Raw genomic sequence first — 20,473 nt, forward strand, 5'->3', positions numbered from 1 at the left:
AACCATAACTGTGGGTGTAATTTAGTCCCTATAATCTGGTTAGTTCTGTCCTTAGCAAAGACTGAATAGAAAATTCTTTTACAGACTAGTTTTACAACTTCTCTTCTATTTATTCCTTCTCGTAATCCAAAATACCTTGGCATGTTTCCATGATTTATAACACTTTGTCCATAACATGAATTTTCCTCCAAGTGCATTCTGGGCTCTGTGGAATACCACTGCTTGGGATCCATATCTTAGGCAGCACTTGCAGTTGCCTTAACACACAGTACTAAAGCTATTTGCTAACAATTCAGTAAAGCCTTGAGGCCATGTCCTTTGCAAACATACACTCTCCTCTAACAGGACATAATTAAGAAATAGAAATAACCTAGCCTTGACCATATTAAATTAGCATTAAAAATCACATTTCTAGGTTTATAAAGATTTTAAAGACCCCAATAATATGAAAGGCATGTTTTAAAATGTACACCATTTTTTTTTAATATATATGCATGACTTGGTTCTGCAAAAGGTCAGGACGCTGAGAAAATCTCTGTCATAAAAATGCTCGCAAATATCCTGTGGAGAAAACCATGAAATTATACTATGGCTCAGCCAGGGGGAGCAATCTCTCTGTAAAGAAGGTTGTGATTTATGTGTGTGCAAAGCGGCTGAGGAGCGCTGGCACAGGAATACAGAAACCCCTCTATAAACCATTGCACCAACAGGAAATGAGACATAACTGGGGATTTAAAAAATGGTATTAAAATTATGCATATTTATATATTTTTATATATAGGGTTATATATAATATATATATTCTTAAAGTCCTCACTTCTTTGCAGTCTATATGATTTAAAACTTCCTGCAGATTTGCTGAAGATCCTTGGCCATCTCCATTCAGGGCACTGATGTAAATAAATAGAGAAGCCTTCTTAGAAGTTCATTTACATCTCAACTGTTTTCCTCTTTGGAAAGATCTATGGATTTTGAATTGGACAGTAATAAGGAAAAGAAAAAGATCTTTCCTCTAAACAACTATTAATTCTTTTCAAATTAACATATTTGTTCTGGTTTATCATCAAAACATATCTTTATTATTGTTATTGTTACATTTTTAAATTTGATTTAGGGTGTTGTTTGTCTTTAAGATTAATCAATTATACATCTCCAATCCTATATTCTTATTTTGTTCCTACTTTTCCAGTTAACACAGTTTAAGAGGCTGTATTTTGTCTTAGTTTAAAAATAAATCGTGTCATGGTAGGGGACACAAAGTGAAGAACACATGAGAACCTCCTGTACATATTTTTGTAAATTCCTGTGACTTACAATTTTTTCAAAAAAAACAAAAGAAGAAAGAAAAGAACTCAAAAATATTTTCATGCTGTTCTGTGACCGAACTCTGTTAAGGGAAATAGAAGGAAATACTTGATCTGAATATATAATATTAGTTTTTTTACAGAAGTTATTGCTTGCCACAGTCCTGCATAGCACATACACGTTTCTTTGTGCTAAAACAATTAAGTTTGGACACACAAAATTGTAATAATAATAACAATAATAATAATAATATGTTTCAGAACAGGAAAAGAAAGAAAAACATACCGAACCAGGTAACTGTTTTCAATTGCCTCTATCTTTCTATTATAATTTCAAGATATTATTTCATTTGCAGTTAAATACTGATTTGTGATCTAATAACATGAAATGTTAACTTTTTTTCTTGTCTTGTTTGATATAGCAAAGCCACCAAAGAAGGAACATTCAGGTGAGTCAGGCCAGAGTTTCTGGGTTCTTTCTACCAGATGCCCAGTGTTTATTAATGCTGCAGCTCAGGCGGGCAGTGAGGGCCATGACAGGAGAGGGCAGGAAATTCTTCTATCTCACTCCCCACCACCCCGACTTCTTCACATCGAGTTAACACTACCAAAGGTTTAGACAATGAAAGGCAAATATTGCATGACACTCTTGCTACTCAATGTATGCTGTGAACCAGCAGCATCAGAACCACCTGAAACCTTACAAGCAAAGCAGAATCCTGGTCCCCCTCCAGGCTACTCAATTAGAATCTGCGACCTCCTAAGATCCCCAGTGTCTGAGAAGCACTGTTTACAGTATAATATTTTTTTAAAAATTGAAAATAAAATAAGATCAAATGCTGTTTGTAATTGTGTCTGGTAATGCTTTGCTTTTAAAATATGAAATATTCAATGCAACTGGTGTAGCTCAGTGGTTGAGCATCAACCTATCAACCAGGAGGTCTCAGTTCAGTTCTCAGTCAGGGCACATGCCCGGGTTGCAGGCTCCATCCCCAGTGTAGGGCGTGCAGGAAGTAGCCAATCAATGACTCTCTCTCGTCATTGATGTTTTCATCTCTCTCTTATCTTCTCCCTTACTTTATGAAATAAATAAAAATATTTTTTAAATATATGAAATATTTCATTTAAGCAAATATTCTCTCCCTATTCCAAATGTTACTTAATGGCATTGCTTAAGTACTCTGGCATTTCAATGAGAGGAGAGTAGATTTTTCCCTGAATGTATTTATAGTCTAATAGTAGAAAATTGAATTGGGAATCAGACAACCAGAAAAATAAACATAAAAACAAACAAAAACTAAAAATGCAATTAGTATAGATATCAAATGGTTTTCTAAAAAGTTTTAGCATTGAATTTGCCCTACTAGTGGTTTCAATGAAAATATATGCAAATTTCTGAAAAATTTTATTGACCTCATTTTAAAACATAACCTGTTGATTTTGCCTGGCAAATTTCTACTCAAGGAACTTCACTGATTTTTCTTGAGCCTACTAGTCGCTCCTGCTATTTTATTGCATTTCAATTAAAATAGCATTCACTTAATATTATGTAAATAACCATGCAAATATAGTTTGGCTATATTCTTACCTGTTCCAGAGACTACAAGCTGCCACAGGTTTGAAATCATAATTCTTAATCTTCATGAACTTCATAATATTCCTCAGACAACCCAAATCCATTTATGTGTCTCTCCAACTAATTCTCATAGTATCGTTTTCTTTCTTTTGTAAAAACACTTAATACACTTATATAATCATGTTACCTTTTATTTTTTTTTCACTTTAACTATAATTTAGAGGTTAAGGATTGCCTTTTTATACCTCAATTCCCAGAGTACTCATTCTGAAGTCAGCATATAGTGGACACTTGATAATGGTTGATTGAATGGAAAGAGAAATATCAAGTAGGATAAGTACATTTATTTAAAGCATTTAAATATGAGTGACTTTCAACTAATTTACCATATGAAATAATTACACATTTAACCACTTCATATAAACATTGGTATTACTTATCCTTTAAAAGGGAATATTTTTGTTTATCTCACAGAAAACAGACTGTTTGTTTAAGGGTAACATTTCCACAAGTGGGCCATAACACATATTCTCACTTATTCACCCATACGCATAAAGCTAAAACAAAGCACCAACACAGAAGCATAGAGAAGCAATAGAATGTCTATGAGTATAATCAGTTTTAAGAATTTTAATAGCTAAACATTATTGTCTCATACTGAACTTGACAAAATACAATTATTTAAATTCTTTAAAATCATTACCTGCTCAGTCTAGGCGTTCATGATAATGACAATAGTTTTATTTTAAAATTTTAAACCATTGGATAATTTATCAATTCAATTCATTTTTTATACCATTTTATAGACTTCAAGAAAAATGAACTGGCTTGTATATGAAAACAATAAGATTCTTAGATATTTTAGAATGGAAAACAGAATGAATAAGTTATGAATGAGCATTCTATGTTGGGAGAAGGAATTAAATTTGAAAAAAGAATTATGCTCTGTGGCATATATTTAAATAAAATACATCAAAGAAATGACACAATGTTGCATTTTCTCCTCCTCAAACCTATTTTCATTAGCTTCAATTTAAAAAATGAAAATAACCTTAAAAATATGTTAAAGACAGATAAATGTGTAATTAATGTAGACATTATTTCTTATCTTTATCAGCTCCAACTGAAAAAGAAGTAAAAGCAAGTATGTTGAATAAAACATTAAAAAATAAGCTTATTTTAGCAGCTTACTCATTTAAGTTTTCTGTTACAGATAATGCTAATGCTGATTTTTAAAGCTGGCTTACCAAATATTTCTTGCTATGTCCATTTAATTTGTTGAAATAACATGCATAAACAGTTAACTTTATATTTTCTGTAAATTCATTCTTATTAAAATGTCTCTTAGATTTTCATTTGTAAATGTTAATTTGTCCAGATCAGTGTTTCCCAAACTTTTGACATATGTGTACCCCTTCTATAATTTTCGTAACGCTGAGTGCCCCTCATACTCATGAGAACGTAGGATTAGGCACAACTCAGCACGGTGCAGTGCATATCCCCACCAAACTCCGGTGCAACGTGTACCCCCACCAAACTCTTCCCGTACCCCTGGGGTATGCGTACCACACTTTGGGAAACACTGGTCCAGATCATAATCCCTTTTTGTATTTTTGTTTCCCCTTTCTGCAGAATGTTAATTGATCTCTTCAGCCTCTTAAACACATCAGACTTATATTTCTAACGATTAATTACTTGATCAAACCAGTAGGCAATGTAATTTGTCTACCAGTGAAGTCATTTTGTCTTTAATAAAATGAAGCCCTCCAAATTTTATTAATTACTACTGTTGTAATATCATAGTTTTCCTTTTAATGTCTGTATCCTCGCATTGTAAATATTGACTGAAAACTATAACATACTATGGCATCTGCTTCAATAGTAGCAAATACTCTTAGGGAGAAATGCTAATTATTTTGTCAGTATTTCTTAATTCCATACCGTAACTCACAGACTGTTACTAATAAAAATAATTTTGGCATAATTGCATATTAGCATAACCAATGGAAGCAAGACACTGATGTGGGGGGAGGGCATGTATGGGAGTGGGGTGGGGGCAATGGGGAGATATGGACACATAATGTAATGCCTTAATCAATAAAAAAATTGGAATATAATAATTTTAGAAAAAATATACTTTTAGATTCTCTAAGCTTTTTGTATAAGAATTTATAGTTAAACCTGAATTGTATGCATAATGTGTTTATATATTTTTGTTTTCAGTAGCTCCATGAGTATTAAAAATAGTACTGATACATAAAACAAATTCATTTTTTAATTTAGTGCTGGGTTTTTGAGATAGTATATGATTTATGAATCTATCAGAGAAAATTTGAAATTGTAATGTTGAGTAACTTATTGAAAATTTCTTTTAAAAATTACACATGGAAGTGTTCATATAGTCATAGTAAACTTTAAAAGAGGTTTATATGAACTTTAAGTTCCATTTATATTTCATGAAAAATTTTAGTTAATATTAAATCTGATTGGAACTTTATATTATGAAGTCTTTAGGATGCTAATATTTGGTCTATAGAAATGCATTACCAGAAATATATATAAAATAGAACTGATAACTTTGCAATTTTAGTAGAAAACTTTAGATTGATTACTCTGAAATGAACATTTTCTTCATAAAAATCATAACATGTAGATAAAAATATTCATTTGCAATAAAAAAAAAACATTATAGGTTCTGCTATCTATGAAGCACACTATCAGATCAAGTTTTGAAGATATCAGCATCATTTCCACAAAATTAAATTACCAAATCATCTTCAACCCAATATAAAAGTTGCAAAATAATTCATACTTAACTCCTTATATTGTTGAGAGATTTGGTCTTTACATGGGTATTATCTCTCAAGATAAAAATTAATTAGGGATAATTTATAATTTTTTCATTATCTACTAACAATGTAACCACCCATTTCCTCTCTGGGAAAAAAACGTTTGGCCTTAAAACCTTATTATGGAATTTTTATTTTTACATGCTACTATATACAATAGGTTGTGTGTAAAGTTAATGACTAAGGTAAAAATTGCATATCATTACAAATACTTTTAAAATTTCTTAAATCACCTATGTATTATGGTGTACATAGTTTTGTGTATACAACTTTAACATTCAAGATATTAATGTCATCATCTTAAATTTTGAAAGAAAATAATTAAGTGCGATACATAGTTTAGTGAACATAAAGTGTGTATGTGATGCATTTCCATGGTATTGAATTTTAAAAGATAGGTAAGATTGACTGGGTTAGAGCAAGTGCATGGAAAGAGTATGAGGTCATATATTATTAGCACTCACTTCAATGGAATAACTAGAATGGTGATTGAGTTTGTGGTGTGAAATTGTTTAGGCCCTGAGGAAGCCAAAATCAATGTAGGGAAAATACTGAAGAACACAGTCAAGCTTGAGATCTATTATTTTCCTTTGGGTGACAGAAAACTTCAACTTTAATTAGCCTTGATTTGAGGTCCAACATTTTGTACTGGCGCCAGCATTTTAGATTATGTCTAAAAGGCAACTTTCTTATCTTCCACACTAGATATTCAGAGAAGCTCCAAGAAAGTATTTTGGCCTTTTTTATCTTATTTTTTCTCTCTCTCAAATATTGATTTGAATCAATATTCAAATAAATGTTATGTTATAGTATGGCTAATCTCTTATAATGCAAAGCTAATTGATTGATGTAAAATACTTCTTGATATATCATAATTAAAGGCCACAAGTCCTTTTTCCTATAACTCATATCGTTTTAGATATAATTATAAACTAATAAATTAGTGTTCCAGTGTATTTTGTGGAATAAGCTACCTGCTTTTATGGTCACTGCTTATATAAGCTAAAATTTTGATATAGCATTGTGAAATTCTGGAAGAGAGGGTCTGTATTGCTACTTAAAGAAGTTCACAAGTTTATAAAAATACACGTGCTTCATAGTCTGACTTCCTCTGCTGCCTCTTTGCTCTCAGGTGCCACATACATTTTATCTTTTGGACAGTTTAGCCTTGTCTGATTTACAATACTGTAACTATCCACCTGGCATCTCTGAGGTGCATTTCTCATTCTTTAATATCTGAATTTTGCAGAAACTGATCGAGCCAAGGAAGAGGCTGGTGCTACCTCCACTAAAAAAGGTGACTGCAACTTAAAGAAAAAGGTGTCATGACTAAAACTTATTTCTGCACAGGTTTCTAACTTAATGTTTCATTTAGCGCTTATTAAAGAGCTCTCTATATTGATTTCACTATTTCTTGATGTGGAAACAAACTCACTTTGTACAAGATTTATAGTGTCTATATTAACAAGGTTTTGTCTTCCGTGTTCTGAAGCCGATAGTTTCATTCCTTGGGGCCATCAACTAAAACTAGTAATTGCAGCTCAATTTCAAGTTAGTTTCTGAAAAATTGAAGAAATGTAGCCGTTCAAGTTCAGTGGAATCCCAATCACCTGGAGAGAGCATTGGACTACAAAATACTGCCTGAGGTGGTTAGAGCCCCAACAAATGAAAGTTTGACTTACATGAACAACAGACATTTTGGGGAAGAATAATATCAGATTTTAAAATGTGTTCCTTGGAATGCTCACTTGGAAACACTTTGATTTAAGAAACATATTGGAAAGTTTGCAATTTAAGTTTTCAAATGGATTTTTCTTGTCAGTGTCCCTTCTCATTTCCCATTAGGTCGTGGCTTCTGTTCCTACTGTGTCATTAATGCTCTTACTGATGCTGGTGGTTATCATTACCAAACCAGTGAAACCATTCTAGCGCTCACATGACTAGATTTTTCAGTTACACCTACCATTTTGTTTTTTCTCTCCCTTTTGGGTTATCATACCAACATAGTCTGAGTTCTCCTAATATTCCCTGATATTTTTGTCTGACTTCTGTTTTGCCCTTTTCTACACCTTAATCATTGATGCTTCCAGATTCCATTATTAATCCTCTGGATTTCTCATTCTACAACCTCTCTTTGTTAAATATGCCCCCTCTCAAGGCTGAAGGAAACTCTGTTACCAATTCTACATTGTCATTTCATGACTTCATGAAAATGCTTTTCCAAGAAAATTTCAGCCTTGTATGTCCAAATGCCCAATAAATAGCTTTAAATTCAACCTTTTAAAATATATTTTATTGATTTTAGAGACGGAGAGACAGATAAAATTATCAATGATGAGAGAGAATCACTGATCAGCCACTTCCCTCATGCCCTTTTCCCCATACCACTGGACTGAGCCCCCAACCAGGGCATGTGCCCTGATCAGGAATTGAACCATGACCTCCTGGTTCATAGGTCGATGCTCAACCACTGAGCCACATCAACCAGGCAAATACAACCTTTCTTAACCAAATGCCTCATTTTATATTATTTTTCCATCATCATTAATCCCCATTATGCCCTGTTCCACTTCCACCCAATCCCCACCCCCTCCCTTAATCTGCTGTCCTTGTCCATGAGCTCTCTCTCTTTTATTCTCTTTCCTTTCTTTTCTTTCTTTCTTTCTTTCTTTTTTTTTTCAATCCATTCAGTATTTGCCTTCTCACTATCTATGAACCTATCTCTATTTTGCTTGGTAGTTCAGTTACTTCATTCAATTCCACATATGAGTGAAAACATATGGTACTTGTCTTTCTTTGACTGGCTGATTTCACTAAGCATAATGCTCTCCCATAAATGAGTGGATAAACTAATTTTCTCTTCTCAATTTGGAATTCATTATCACTGGTGAAACCACAATCCACTCTCCACCTTTCTGGAAATCTGCGGGGGACTCATTTTTCTTTTTCTTTCCTTCACTTAATATTCAAAGAATCTTCAAATTCTGCTGATTTTATTCCCGAAATATTCCTTGAATATATTTCCTTCTATTCACAACCATGCCTTTAATCTGCATTTAAATATTCATTGTCTTATGTTTAACCATTACAACAATTTCACCACATTCCTCATCTCCTTATTTTTATTTCAGTAATATTCATCTTACCAGAACTCCCAGTACTATAAAAGTAAATTATCAAAGTCTTAAAACAGAATAAATCACTCTTAATTTAAAACACTCTCCCTAGCTGGTTTGGCTCATTAGATAGAGCATTGGTGTACAGACTGAAGGGTTCCAGGTTCAATTCCAGTCAATGGCACATACCCAGGCCGCTTGCTGGCTCAATCCCCAGTAAGGAATGTGCAAGAGGCAGCCAATCAGTGATTCTCTCTTCATTGATGCTACTCTCTCTCTCTCCTTCTCCCTTTCTCTCCTACATCAATAAAAATATTTTTAAAGAGAGAGAAAAAATGTCTAAACAACAAAAACTCTCTTTTCCACAGTTGCCCATAAAATAAAGTCCAAGCTTGTTAAAATGATGTAAGAGTCTCTCAAGATCTGTTGCTTAGATCACTTTTAAACTTCCTCTTATGGAGCAGGACTTGCTTCAGTGGGGCTTTGGTGCTCGCTGAGTTTGCTCCTTGAGTGTGTCACTTTGGATGTGAAGAGTTGTAATCTGGTAAGGTCTGACACTAACCACTGGGTACACTGGCTCTTGGTTCTCCAGGGAGGTGTAAAGTCAGCCACTGCCTGGGGCCACCCAGCAGGAGCGACAGAGAGATCTTCAGATTCCTCCTCTTTGTATCAGTTTGGAGGTGCCCAGACTAGGTCCAGTTGTGAAGCAAGGCAGGCTGCTGCTGATGTAGGTCTTGGACCTTTTATTGATAGGTTTGGGGCTCCCTGACCCAGGTGAAGCTTGTTTGACAGGATTTTAGCTTGAGCAAGGACAGGCCATTCATATGCAAAAGCCATTGTACACAGCTTGGATGGGGTTGTAAATTAGGTGGAGTGGGGTCTCAAGGAATTACCAGGTTGGAAAAAACAGAAATGTCTGCCAGTCAGCCCTGTGATGGGGAGGTCCCCAGCATGGGAATAATGACCGCTGCTAACACCTCTGTCTGTAAGAAAGCCATCCCCAAGTTTCTGCCCAGATTGCAGACAGTCCAATTTCTCCTCGGATTCCCCAGAGACTCACCCTGGTGCTGGAGCTCAGAGGAAGCAGGAGCTTGTAAATTCAGTTCATGGTACTGGCTTTTTAAGAGGAGCAGCTGGGTCTCCAGCAGCCTGTGTGTCACTGAGTCCTAATCTGCACTGGTTTTTATAGCTGTAGTTCTGACTGCCACAGGGTCTTCTTTTCCCAGCTCTGGGACCCCTGGTGTGGGTCTGGGACCCCTTGCTCCTCCCAGGTGGCCTCTGCAGAGACCATCTTCCTCCTGATTAAAAAAAAACGGCCATATGGATGCCGGGCCAGCCCATTCTGTGCCTCCACACCTCCTACTAGTCTTAGTGTGCTTTCTTCTTTACTTCTCTAGCTGTAGGACTTCCATTCAGCCAGATTTCTGGTGGTTCTCGTTGATGGTTGTTCTGTATTTTGGTTGTAATTTTGATGTAGTTGTGGGAGGCAGGAGTATGGGCATTTGCCTATGTCACCATCTTGGTTCTCTCCATTTCTTTTTTGGAAAACTTTTTAAAATAAATTTGAAAATTTTTAATTAAACCGATATTTTGAATCCATAATTATAATTCTACAAAGAAAAATTTAGCCCAATGGCTTCAGTGGTGAATTCTTTCAAACGTTTAAGGAAATATTAACAATCTATACCAAATTTTCCAGATATAGAAAATAAGAAACATTTACTCATTCAAACCTTAATATTAACACCTAATAGAAGCTGGAAAAAAACAAACAAAATATAAAGACTAACTTATTTTGTGAATATGAAGGCATAGACTTGAGCAGATCAAGTCTGAAAATATATGTGCAAGATAAAATGCAAGCAAACTGGTTTATTTTAGGAATGGAATTTATTTATTATTTTTAAAATATATTTTTATTGATTTCTGAGAGGAAGATAGAAGGAGAAAGAAATATCAATGATGAGAATCATTGATTTGTTGCCTCCTGCATGCCCCACACTGAGGATTGAGCCTCTAACCCAGGCATGTGCCCTGACTGGGAATTGAACCATGATCTGCTGGTTCATAGGTTGAAGCTCAACCACAGGGCCATGCTGGGCAGGCTTCAGGAATGCAACTTAAAAAAAAAAATCAATGTAATTAACCAGAATAATAAAATCATAGTAGATGCATTTGATACAATTCATCACTAGAGTAGAAAGAAGCTTCCTTAATCTGTTAAGATATATTTTTTAAAAAAACAAATATACCCACTGGAGAAAAGTGGAAAGGTTTTCTCCTAAGAATTAGAACAAGACAAAGGTGTATGCTATCACCACTATTACAAATTGTACTGGCTATTGCAGCAGTGCAATAGATGAGAAAAAGGAATAATAGGTACAAGAATAGAAAAGTAAGAATAAAACTCATTACTCACAGATGAAATTATCTACTTGAAAAATTCAAAAGAATGAGCAGATGAACTATTATAAATAATGAGTGGTTTTAACAAGTTTTCTGTAAAAAGCAATTCTCTATCTATCTGGTTCTTCATATTAAATTTTTGAAAAGATCATGGCCACTTACATTGTATACATCTTCATTGTTCTGATTGTTTCTTCAGAATGCTGTTTAAAATGTTCTCGATATCCTGTATTTGATTAAGAAAGTTAAATCTTTAGCTTACCTGGATTCCAGTTGTTTTGTCAAGAATATTCCATATGTTATACTATATATATATATATATATATATATATATATATATATATATATATATATCACAGTTCATTTCATTAGGAAGCAAATAATATGTCCTATCATGAATAAACTAGAGGCCCAGTGCATGAAATTCATGCATGGGGGCGGGGTGTCCCTCAGCCTGGCCTGCACCCTCTTGCAACCTGGGACCCCTCAGAGGATGTCCAGTGGTCGGTTTAGTCCCTATCCGGGTATTCAGGATATGGCCAAAACTGGCAGTTCGACATCCTTTTCACAATCTGGGACCGCAGGCTTCTACCCACTTGCCTTCCTGCATGCATGATTGCCCCTAACCACTTGCCTGCCTGCCTGATCACCCCTAACCACCTCTGCCTCGTCCCTGGATACTTCGGCTTTGTCCAGAAAATTGTTCTGCTATCTGGTCTAATTGGCATATTACACTTTTATTATTATAGACGAGGCCCAGTGCACAAAATTTGTGCACTGGGGGGGTGGGTGGGGGAGGGAGAATCCCTTAGCCCAGCCTGTACCCTCTCGCAGTCCAGGACCCCTCAGGGGATGTCCTAAGCCATCAGTCAGACATCCTTAGTGCTGCTGCAGAGGTCAGAGGGGCTTCTGCTACTGCCACTGCGCTCGCCAGCTGTGAGCCTGGCTCAGGGCTTCTAGCTGTGATGCTCCCCCTGTGAGAGTGCACTGACCACTAGGGGGCAGTTCCTGCATTGAGCACCTGCCCCCTGGTGGTCAGTGTGCATCATAGCGACCGGTCATCCCTCCATTTGGTTGATTTGCATATCGGCTTTTTATTATATAGGATGGTTCCAAGTATCATCAATGAATTATACTGGTGACAAGCACATTTCTTTATTTCAAAATTGCATATTTCCCCTTTGCCACTCCGTGTGGTAATACTTGGCTATAATGACAATATTCAGTTCCTCACTCATTTTCATCTAAAAGTCGGTACTATCTTCTGAAGATTTTTACTTGAATCAATTATTTCAGTGTGGTACACTGATTTTGTGTGAATCATTTTTACTATTTTTACTTATAAATAAGTAAGTAGTGAATACTCTACTGAGACCAACAAGTCTCAGAGAAAGCATAGTTCAGAGGAAACAGCACCTACATGGCAATCTTATTTCTCTTTTGGTTCCTTGCAACTTCAGTTAAGGTTTAAATAAATCTCAAGGATGACTACACACTGTCTTGTCAGTTGATGCAGCTCTATTATGCTTGAATTTAAAGCCATATCTAATTGACATTTTTAAGATGCTAAATAACTCCAGCAATAACCTTGAATGTAAGTTAATAGCTCATTGTCCTGTCAAGTGGAATTCTTTGTAGAGCATGTTTAGTGTTTATCAAAGCTGAGTATGAAAGAATAGTCAGAAAAAGTCAAGTGATTTTTCTCCTCTAATTCTACAACATTAGATTTAATATAGGTTTCAATTGGATTGTTGGGAAATAAGAAATGTTGAAAAAGCTTTGAAAACTAGCATGTTTGGGAGAAATAGTTGGCACTGAAGAGGTAAAAATGTTTTTTTGTTGTTCAGAAGCAGCATTTCTATCAGGAACTTTTACTTAAACATTATCTCTGCTTTGCAGGTGTCCCTGGAAAGAAAGAAGAGAAAACAACGAAGGCGGTGGAGCAAGGTAAAAAAAAATGAAGGAGGTTGACATTATCTTCTTTAGAGAGACACCAACATGAGGAGGAAAGCCCTGGATGCAGACAGGCGGAAGACAATAAGCTTTAAATCTATTGCTCCCTCTCACTGTCCTCCGTGTTTTTCTGTGCCAGGGAGACTATGAGGCTGCGATCTGGGTTTTGCTCTTTTGTATAATTAAACTTGGAATATAAGTTCAGAACAGGGGAACTCTGCAGACTGCTTAATTACATCAGGAAAAACACTGACGATTGTTGGGAATAAGGAAATGATCCTCTGGGGCAACGGGGAGACATTTTCCAGTTTGATTTGCGGTTTTAACAACACCTGACCAAAACCAGTTCAAAGAATAAATATGAAACAATTCCATTTATGCAAAAACAATTTCTACTGCTTAAAGAACATGTAACAGTTAAAACAAAGATAAAAAAGCAGCAATAGAAATAAGTTGAGTTTCTATTATGACTTCAGCTACTGATTTCCCCAAGAGGTTTGAATTTTTAATTTTACCTGTCATAATATTATAAATAATGCATTTTAAGTTTTGTTTATGCAGCTAAATAATACATATGTCACTCCAGAATATGCTTGAGAAAAATGCTATAGCAGAGTAGAGTTAAAACATTTAAAATGATGTTAGGTCTTTTTGTTAGAAATCAGAGTTCTACTAATTTTAATAGTTGCCCCGACTCAAATTTTATATGTTATAATATCATATTATTTGTTACTTACTATAATTAACAAATCAAATCATAACTAGCAATAATTTTGTTAAGAGTAAAGTAAAATAATTTATCCTCTTAAATTTGAGATGCAGTTAAATTTCTAATATCAGAAATTTAATATTTTATATGCAAACATATTCTAATATTCTTCAGTTCCTCACATTTTAGGCAAATAAACTAAGGTTAAGGATTCAGTTAAGACAATTATTCAGGGATTTATGTCTTTGGTCTTTTTTAAATAAAAATCACATTAGGGAAATGTTTTCAAGTTAATTTTGGCTTCTGAAAACTACCAGGAATGTGAGAGAATGTTTCTGTCAACTTCTTTTTGAAGTGAGTATTTTAGTCTCTGAAATATAAAGTGGAGGAGTATGAGTACTAATTTCAACTTGTTCACTTAGACAAGGTTCTGAAGCATAAACTTTCTCTTTAAAAATGATGTTCATTATATCTGACCTGCTTACCTGACAAGATGCAGAGCCCAAATAAGAAAACGTCCATTAAAGGATTTGAAAAGTTATAAATTCCTAGATAAACATTCAGTATTTGCTTAAGTATATATTTTTTATAATATCAGCTTTAATGTGGGTGAGATCAGCTATCAAATTGCCTTCATTAAACTGCATTCATTTTGCCTATATAGTGTAAAGGCTTTGATTACTTGTCTTTTATGACTTTTAAAGATTTCTTTGATAGCCAAGGCATATTAAGAGAAGGTTGACTAAAATATAAAATGGCTATACTATAATAGTACCTGATAGCTAACTGATTTAAGCACAGGCTGTTTATTTCTTCTAATTAAGTTAGTGTCATTTTCATTGATTCTATCATGTTTTCTCAAGTTGATAGGAGACTGAAAATGGCTTTTAGAGATTTAATGAACTTACTCATTCATATGATTTCATAATTCATATTTTAAATAACAATACCTTTTATCTTATGAAGACCTTAAGTTCTTGACTCTGTAAAAAGTCTAAGAGGTTATTTCAATGGCTTTTTATATTAATTAAGTAAATCATTTCAGTTTTTTAAATATTGTCAAGCAATGGCTTCATGTTATTCAACTATAAAAATCATAAGTAGAGTATTTGAATAACTTGCATACTTTTTATAGGATATCTATGACTAGCAATAAGTATAAAATATATATATTTGTGATTTTAATAAAGCAGGGAGTTTATATGAGAATAAATCAATGACATTCTATAGATTTCATAAATATTCTGATATTTATTCATAAGATGGTGCTTTCAAACTGTTGTGTACTTTTTATCCTTGTGTAGTTTTCAGCTATCTTCCTACGTATGCATAATCTCAAACTAGTTCTCAATGCAGTGAAGTGCTATTGATTCACTAAAGAGTTACTTTACTTCATTTAAGTGTGAACTTATGGATTTGTGCAAGGGAAAAACTATATGGTTTTCATAATTCTTTATGGATGTCAACTGCATTTTTTGATCTATGTAAAATTGTGCATATTGAACTTCTGGACTTAGTCTGCATTATAATTGGAAAAACTTGTGAAAATGTTGATTAAATGAAACTTGATAGGAAATTCAGATAGTGAAAGAGGAAACACACTTTAATGTTAATGTAACTTAGCAAATTAGACATTATGTCATATAAGAGGTAGAAATTTGATTAGTATAATTTCTGCAAAAGTAAAAAAAAAACTTTTATCTTTAACTCATGATGAATCATTTTTAGTTACTTTTCTCATAAAGATCAGACATTGATGAGAATAGAATTTTGAGTATTAAGAAACTCTAAGTTCCTTCACCTTAAAGGGGAACACCCAAATAGTCACACACATCCACCTTATTTCTTCTTGTTTCTCCTTGTTTGGAAAGCAGTTACCTAGAAGCATCAGGAGAAGCAAATGTTTTCCACAATAAATGCTACTATCCTTTTAGTAAGAACTAAGGACTGCCAAAGATAAAGCATTTCAACACATGTTACTGTATGAGGATTCAACATTATATACTTGTATATCTACAAAGAGTACATCACATTTATTAAGCTTAGTATATTATTTAATTTCTTATACTTAATGTACATTTGATATTTCTTTTCAAAATCAACCTACCCTCCTAAATCTCTCTTTTTCAATCTCACTTTTTCTGAGGAAAAAAAAATCTTTAATAATATTTGCTAGTTCCTAGCCAGAGTAGCAAAATAATCACTCTAAAGAAGTGGCTTGCTATTTAATGGGGCAAGGAAGGAGACCCGTCAAGATAATTAACTTTAAAAGATTGGAGTCCCAGAGTCTCTTTGCTTTTAATGTTTTCCTTCCAATTGACTTATGTTCAACAGTGAAAAGGTGAAGTAAATAGTAATGAATTAAATCACTCTCAAATCATCTTTCCTTTTCTTTTATTCATGCCTGCGTATGGCATCACTTTAGGTCTTCTATGAGAATCTGTTCTAAGAGCCTATAACAGGGCTGGCATGTAGTAAGTGTTTAATAGTTGTGGGATGAATGAGAGTGGAATTGTTGAAGGAAGAAATATTAGGTAATCCAGACTTTAGTGAACTGTGCCTCTATAAATACTGTGCACTTAGGATGTGTTAATAAATCAAAATGTGATTTCCAATATTTTAGAAACCAGAAGACAAATGATGGGATCCTTCAACTACTCCCATTTGAAAGTGGAAATAGTAGAGAAAAATTAATATATATGCATTGTTAACTACATTATTGATTTGATAATTTTTGTAGATAGTTCTCTTACATAAATAAAACTGCATGTGCAGTTATAATCTGGTTAAAGATATAGAAAATATTAAATTTTAGTAATTGAAATTATTATAAACTATTTTGTGAAGCTGAAAGTGGAAGAGAAAATAAAACAATTGCCCAATGAAGGCAATATATGAGCCTAAATATAGAAACATTATGAAGCTGAGCCTAGATTATCTCTTATTCCTTCCAAAACTCAAAATTATCTAGTCAGCTGAGGTTTTAAGTAGTATGTTTCTTATAGCAGAATATAGAAGCTTTTTGCTTCTTTAAGGAAAGACTGGTCTAGAAAGACTTTCATTTCTAAGATGTTAGGGAAAAACACAGTTTATAAACTTGAATTCTTATCGATACTTCATTATCCCAAAACTAAACTGAAACTTTTATTACAGAAATATTAAGTATAGTTTCCATCCTCTTAATTAAAAATCACTTCAAATTCAATTAAGTGGAAGCATGACAAAAATGTTTATGAAAAAAGAAAAACATTAATAGAATTGAGTGTCTGTTAATACCCCCTAAAAATAAATTTAAACAAATTAGTAATCATTTTGTAAGGGGTAAAATTGGAGAATGTGGATCATAAATGTATCAAATCCAGTGATTTCCTGTAATAAAAACGTCAGTTTTGCTTTAAATTAAGAAATGTCTCAAAATGCATTAATTTGCTAATTTGTGTCCATCTAAAGAGTTTCTGTCTTTCTTTGCCTCTGATGCTATTTTGTAAGCAACAGTACCTTCAATAATTGTATTAGTGTTTTAAATTGTCACAGCAGCAGGTGAAACTCAAATGCTATTCTATGATTTGTAAATTTGTTCTCATCCACCTTTCCAGATTCTTTTATTCTTTGTATCTGTACGGGTCTATGTAGAATCTGTGATGTGTACCTATTGCAATTTTAGCTCATACTTTCAAGTGAGTGTTAATATCTAAGAGTAATGATTTCCCTGAGAGAAACTTACTTATTTAAATGCTGAATGTCCTTATTTCATGATGTGTCAACATTATTTTTTTTAAATTATAATTATTATCAATGGAGTAAAACTGAAACATCTAGTTAACACAAGTTGTATTAAATTATTTGCTTGATATGTGATTATAAAATAACCTATTTGCACATGTGGACTAAGTCATGCTGTTGACTCTCAATAAATGTTAAATGATTACAATTTACTATTGATTCCTGTGAATTCCAGCCTTCTTAACAATCGTTTGCACATTAGTTATTTAATACTTATTAGTTATTTAATATTTATTGAGCGCTCACAACAGACTAGGCGCTGGGGAATGGGTGTGAAGAGCACGGAGTGAGCTTCAGAGAAATGATCTACATAAGGAGCCCATGCAACACCTGTACACACGAGTGTACTCTGCTTATTTATATGTTGTTTTTTACTTTTTTTTCTTTTAAGGTATTACATATATGTCCTTATCGCCCCATTACCCACACACCTCCATCCTCCACTCATGCCCTCACCCCCCTGTTGTCTGTGTCCATTGGTTAGGCTTATATGCATGCATATAAGTCCTTTGGTTGACCTCTGTCTTCAAGAGAACCTTTGCAGACTCCACTGTCTCACTTGATCACGTAACACATTTCACTTCTTCCTCTTATTTTATGTAATACTTTTAGAATGTTCTCACAGTTATTTATCTCATGCATGGGAAATGTCTTCCTAGTCCCCTCTTCCTCACTATCTTTCTCTCCTCCCCCTCATCCCAACAGAAACAGGTCTAAATGCAATCTATCACAGCAGAGCAGCATAGTTAAAAAAAAAAAAAAAAAAAAAAAAAGTTTGTGTTGTTAGATTGACGTGCAGTGTGCTGCCTCCCACTATGCAACATTTGGTTCATGTGATTCAAACATTTATAGGTAGGAATGTCATTCAGTGCTAAAGAGAATTTCAGCCCAGTAAAGGAGCAATGTATGCCAATGATGTTGATAAGATTTGGAAACAATGCAATGAGATCTACAATCATACTGTACCATTATTCAAAAGTTTAAAAAGTTCATTGTTACTAATGATCCATTTTCTCTAATAAGCTAATATGTAACTTGATCACTCTCATTTTATGCAAAATATAGGCAAATACAGGTCACACACAGAGATCATTGTAATACCCAAAACCTTGTTTCCATAAAATTATTCTGTCGTTTAATTATCAAGAAAATGAATAACTACTCTGTTTAATGTGATCTATTTTTCCTTTTTTTTTTTTTTCTTTCTTTCTTAGAGATTCTGGGCATTTTATAGGAGAAAAAAAAAAAAGGCACACTAAACCTGTAAGATTACCCCAGGAACCTCACCCTGCACTTCATACTGGGATCACTTTTCTTACCATTAAATTTACCTTACTAACTCTCAGGGCAGAGGAACCAATTGGCACATGGGCTAACTCAAGCGTTCTTATATTTCTGGAACAGACAGCAGGCCTCGGGGCAATGTGCCACTCATACTCTGCTTGCCTTCTATCACTTCTGTGATTCATCAAAGTAGTTTCTTAATGGAAAGTTTACTCATCTTTAAGGTTCTTAAAAGCCACAAACTTTCTTTACATCAGATGTGCTTTGTTGCTTCACCTGTCTTGTAATTCTGAAGCTGTCTTGATTTAATTTCTAAAATTCTTCATGTAAAGCTAGTAGAATGCAATTATAAACCACTTCTAATTGTCAATATGAAGAAAGTTGTCATGTGATCTTCAAACTTCTTTGGCAATACCTTAAATAATTTAATAATTTTCAAACAATGAAAATTGTATATTCTTGGTTATTATCTACATCTTAATATTAGGTGATGGCTCTTTAACACATACTTAAATCTGTAATAGGGCATTTACATTCTCTACATAATGAAAATTCACTTACAATTCTTACTTTTCTTCCTGTAAATTTTGATCCACTATTACCAGAATTTGAAATGTGAATATAATTTTCAATTATGTGATATAGATATTTGAAGATTAAAATGTTTTTCTTTAGAGAAGAAATCAACTTTACACTACATTATATAAAAGACTGTGGAAACGCATTTTAGTGTTTATCATCTAACTCACCAAGAAAACATAATTATGCTTTTTTCTATATTATTTACTTTCATCCCTGTTATTATCCTGAAGCCATATTTAAAATGTTCAATAGAAACTGCATTATAAGCTGCTAGGTTAGAAAACTGAGTAGCCAGAACAGAGATTGTTTTTCATGAAAAATTTTTATTGATATTTCCCTTTCACTTGATTTTCTTTAAATTGATTTTTCTTTAAATTGATTTTCTACTAAAGGCCTGTTTAGGAAAAAAAAAGATTTGGCCTACATTATATTGAATAAAATTAATTAAAATCAATATTGATGTCATATTCTGGAGCAAATTACTGGAGTTTAACCTCCATTTTTTGCAGAAATCATTGAAATCACCAGCCCTACATTTTAAAAAGCATGATTGCATTCTTACTGTTGTAAAACACACACACACAATTTGTAGGTGAGATAATTTCACAAATAAACATGAAAATTTTATCAACATACATAAAATTTGATTATGCCTTATTGACTATTATTTCCCCAATTTTTTTCATAGAATGATGTATATGCTAATTAAAAAGCAATTCTTTAAAAAAATGAAAATTCAATTAATATATTTTCTTAGAATTATGAAATGGCAAAGTAAATTTAAAAATCTATTGTTCATTATAATTTGCAAAGTCTAGATTTAATTTCAGTTGATTTATATGTGAAGAAAAGAAATAGTAGGTCAGACAACCTATACAAAGCATCTATATTCTTATCAAGAGTCTTAGCAA

At 33.5% G+C, this 20,473-nt stretch overlaps 1 protein-coding gene across 12 annotated transcripts in view; it reads left to right on the top strand.

Annotated features, from left to right (window-relative positions):
* TRDN (triadin) overlaps positions 1–20,473 on the top strand; it is a 241,099-nt gene that overhangs the window by 163,230 nt on the left and 57,396 nt on the right. For 7 of the 12 annotated variants that reach the window (XM_084889625.1, XM_084889629.1, XM_084889632.1 and 4 more), the window contains 5 exons: positions 1,566–1,598; positions 1,727–1,753; positions 3,998–4,024; positions 6,979–7,026; positions 13,151–13,198. In XM_084889625.1, the coding sequence (XP_084745751.1) occupies positions 1,566–1,598; positions 1,727–1,753; positions 3,998–4,024; positions 6,979–7,026; positions 13,151–13,198 (183 nt within the window). Of the gene's footprint in view, positions 1–1,565; positions 1,599–1,726; positions 1,754–3,997; positions 4,025–6,978; positions 7,027–13,150; positions 18,927–20,473 lie in introns of those variants that run through there. The other 5 variants (XM_084889634.1, XM_084889635.1, XM_084889627.1 and 2 more) reach the window with 5 other exon arrangements.

The sequence above is a fragment of the Pipistrellus hanaki genome (assembly GCF_964339955.1).
Source record: "Pipistrellus hanaki genome assembly, chromosome: 7".
NCBI classification, from domain to species: Eukaryota; Metazoa; Chordata; class Mammalia; order Chiroptera; family Vespertilionidae; genus Pipistrellus; species Pipistrellus hanaki.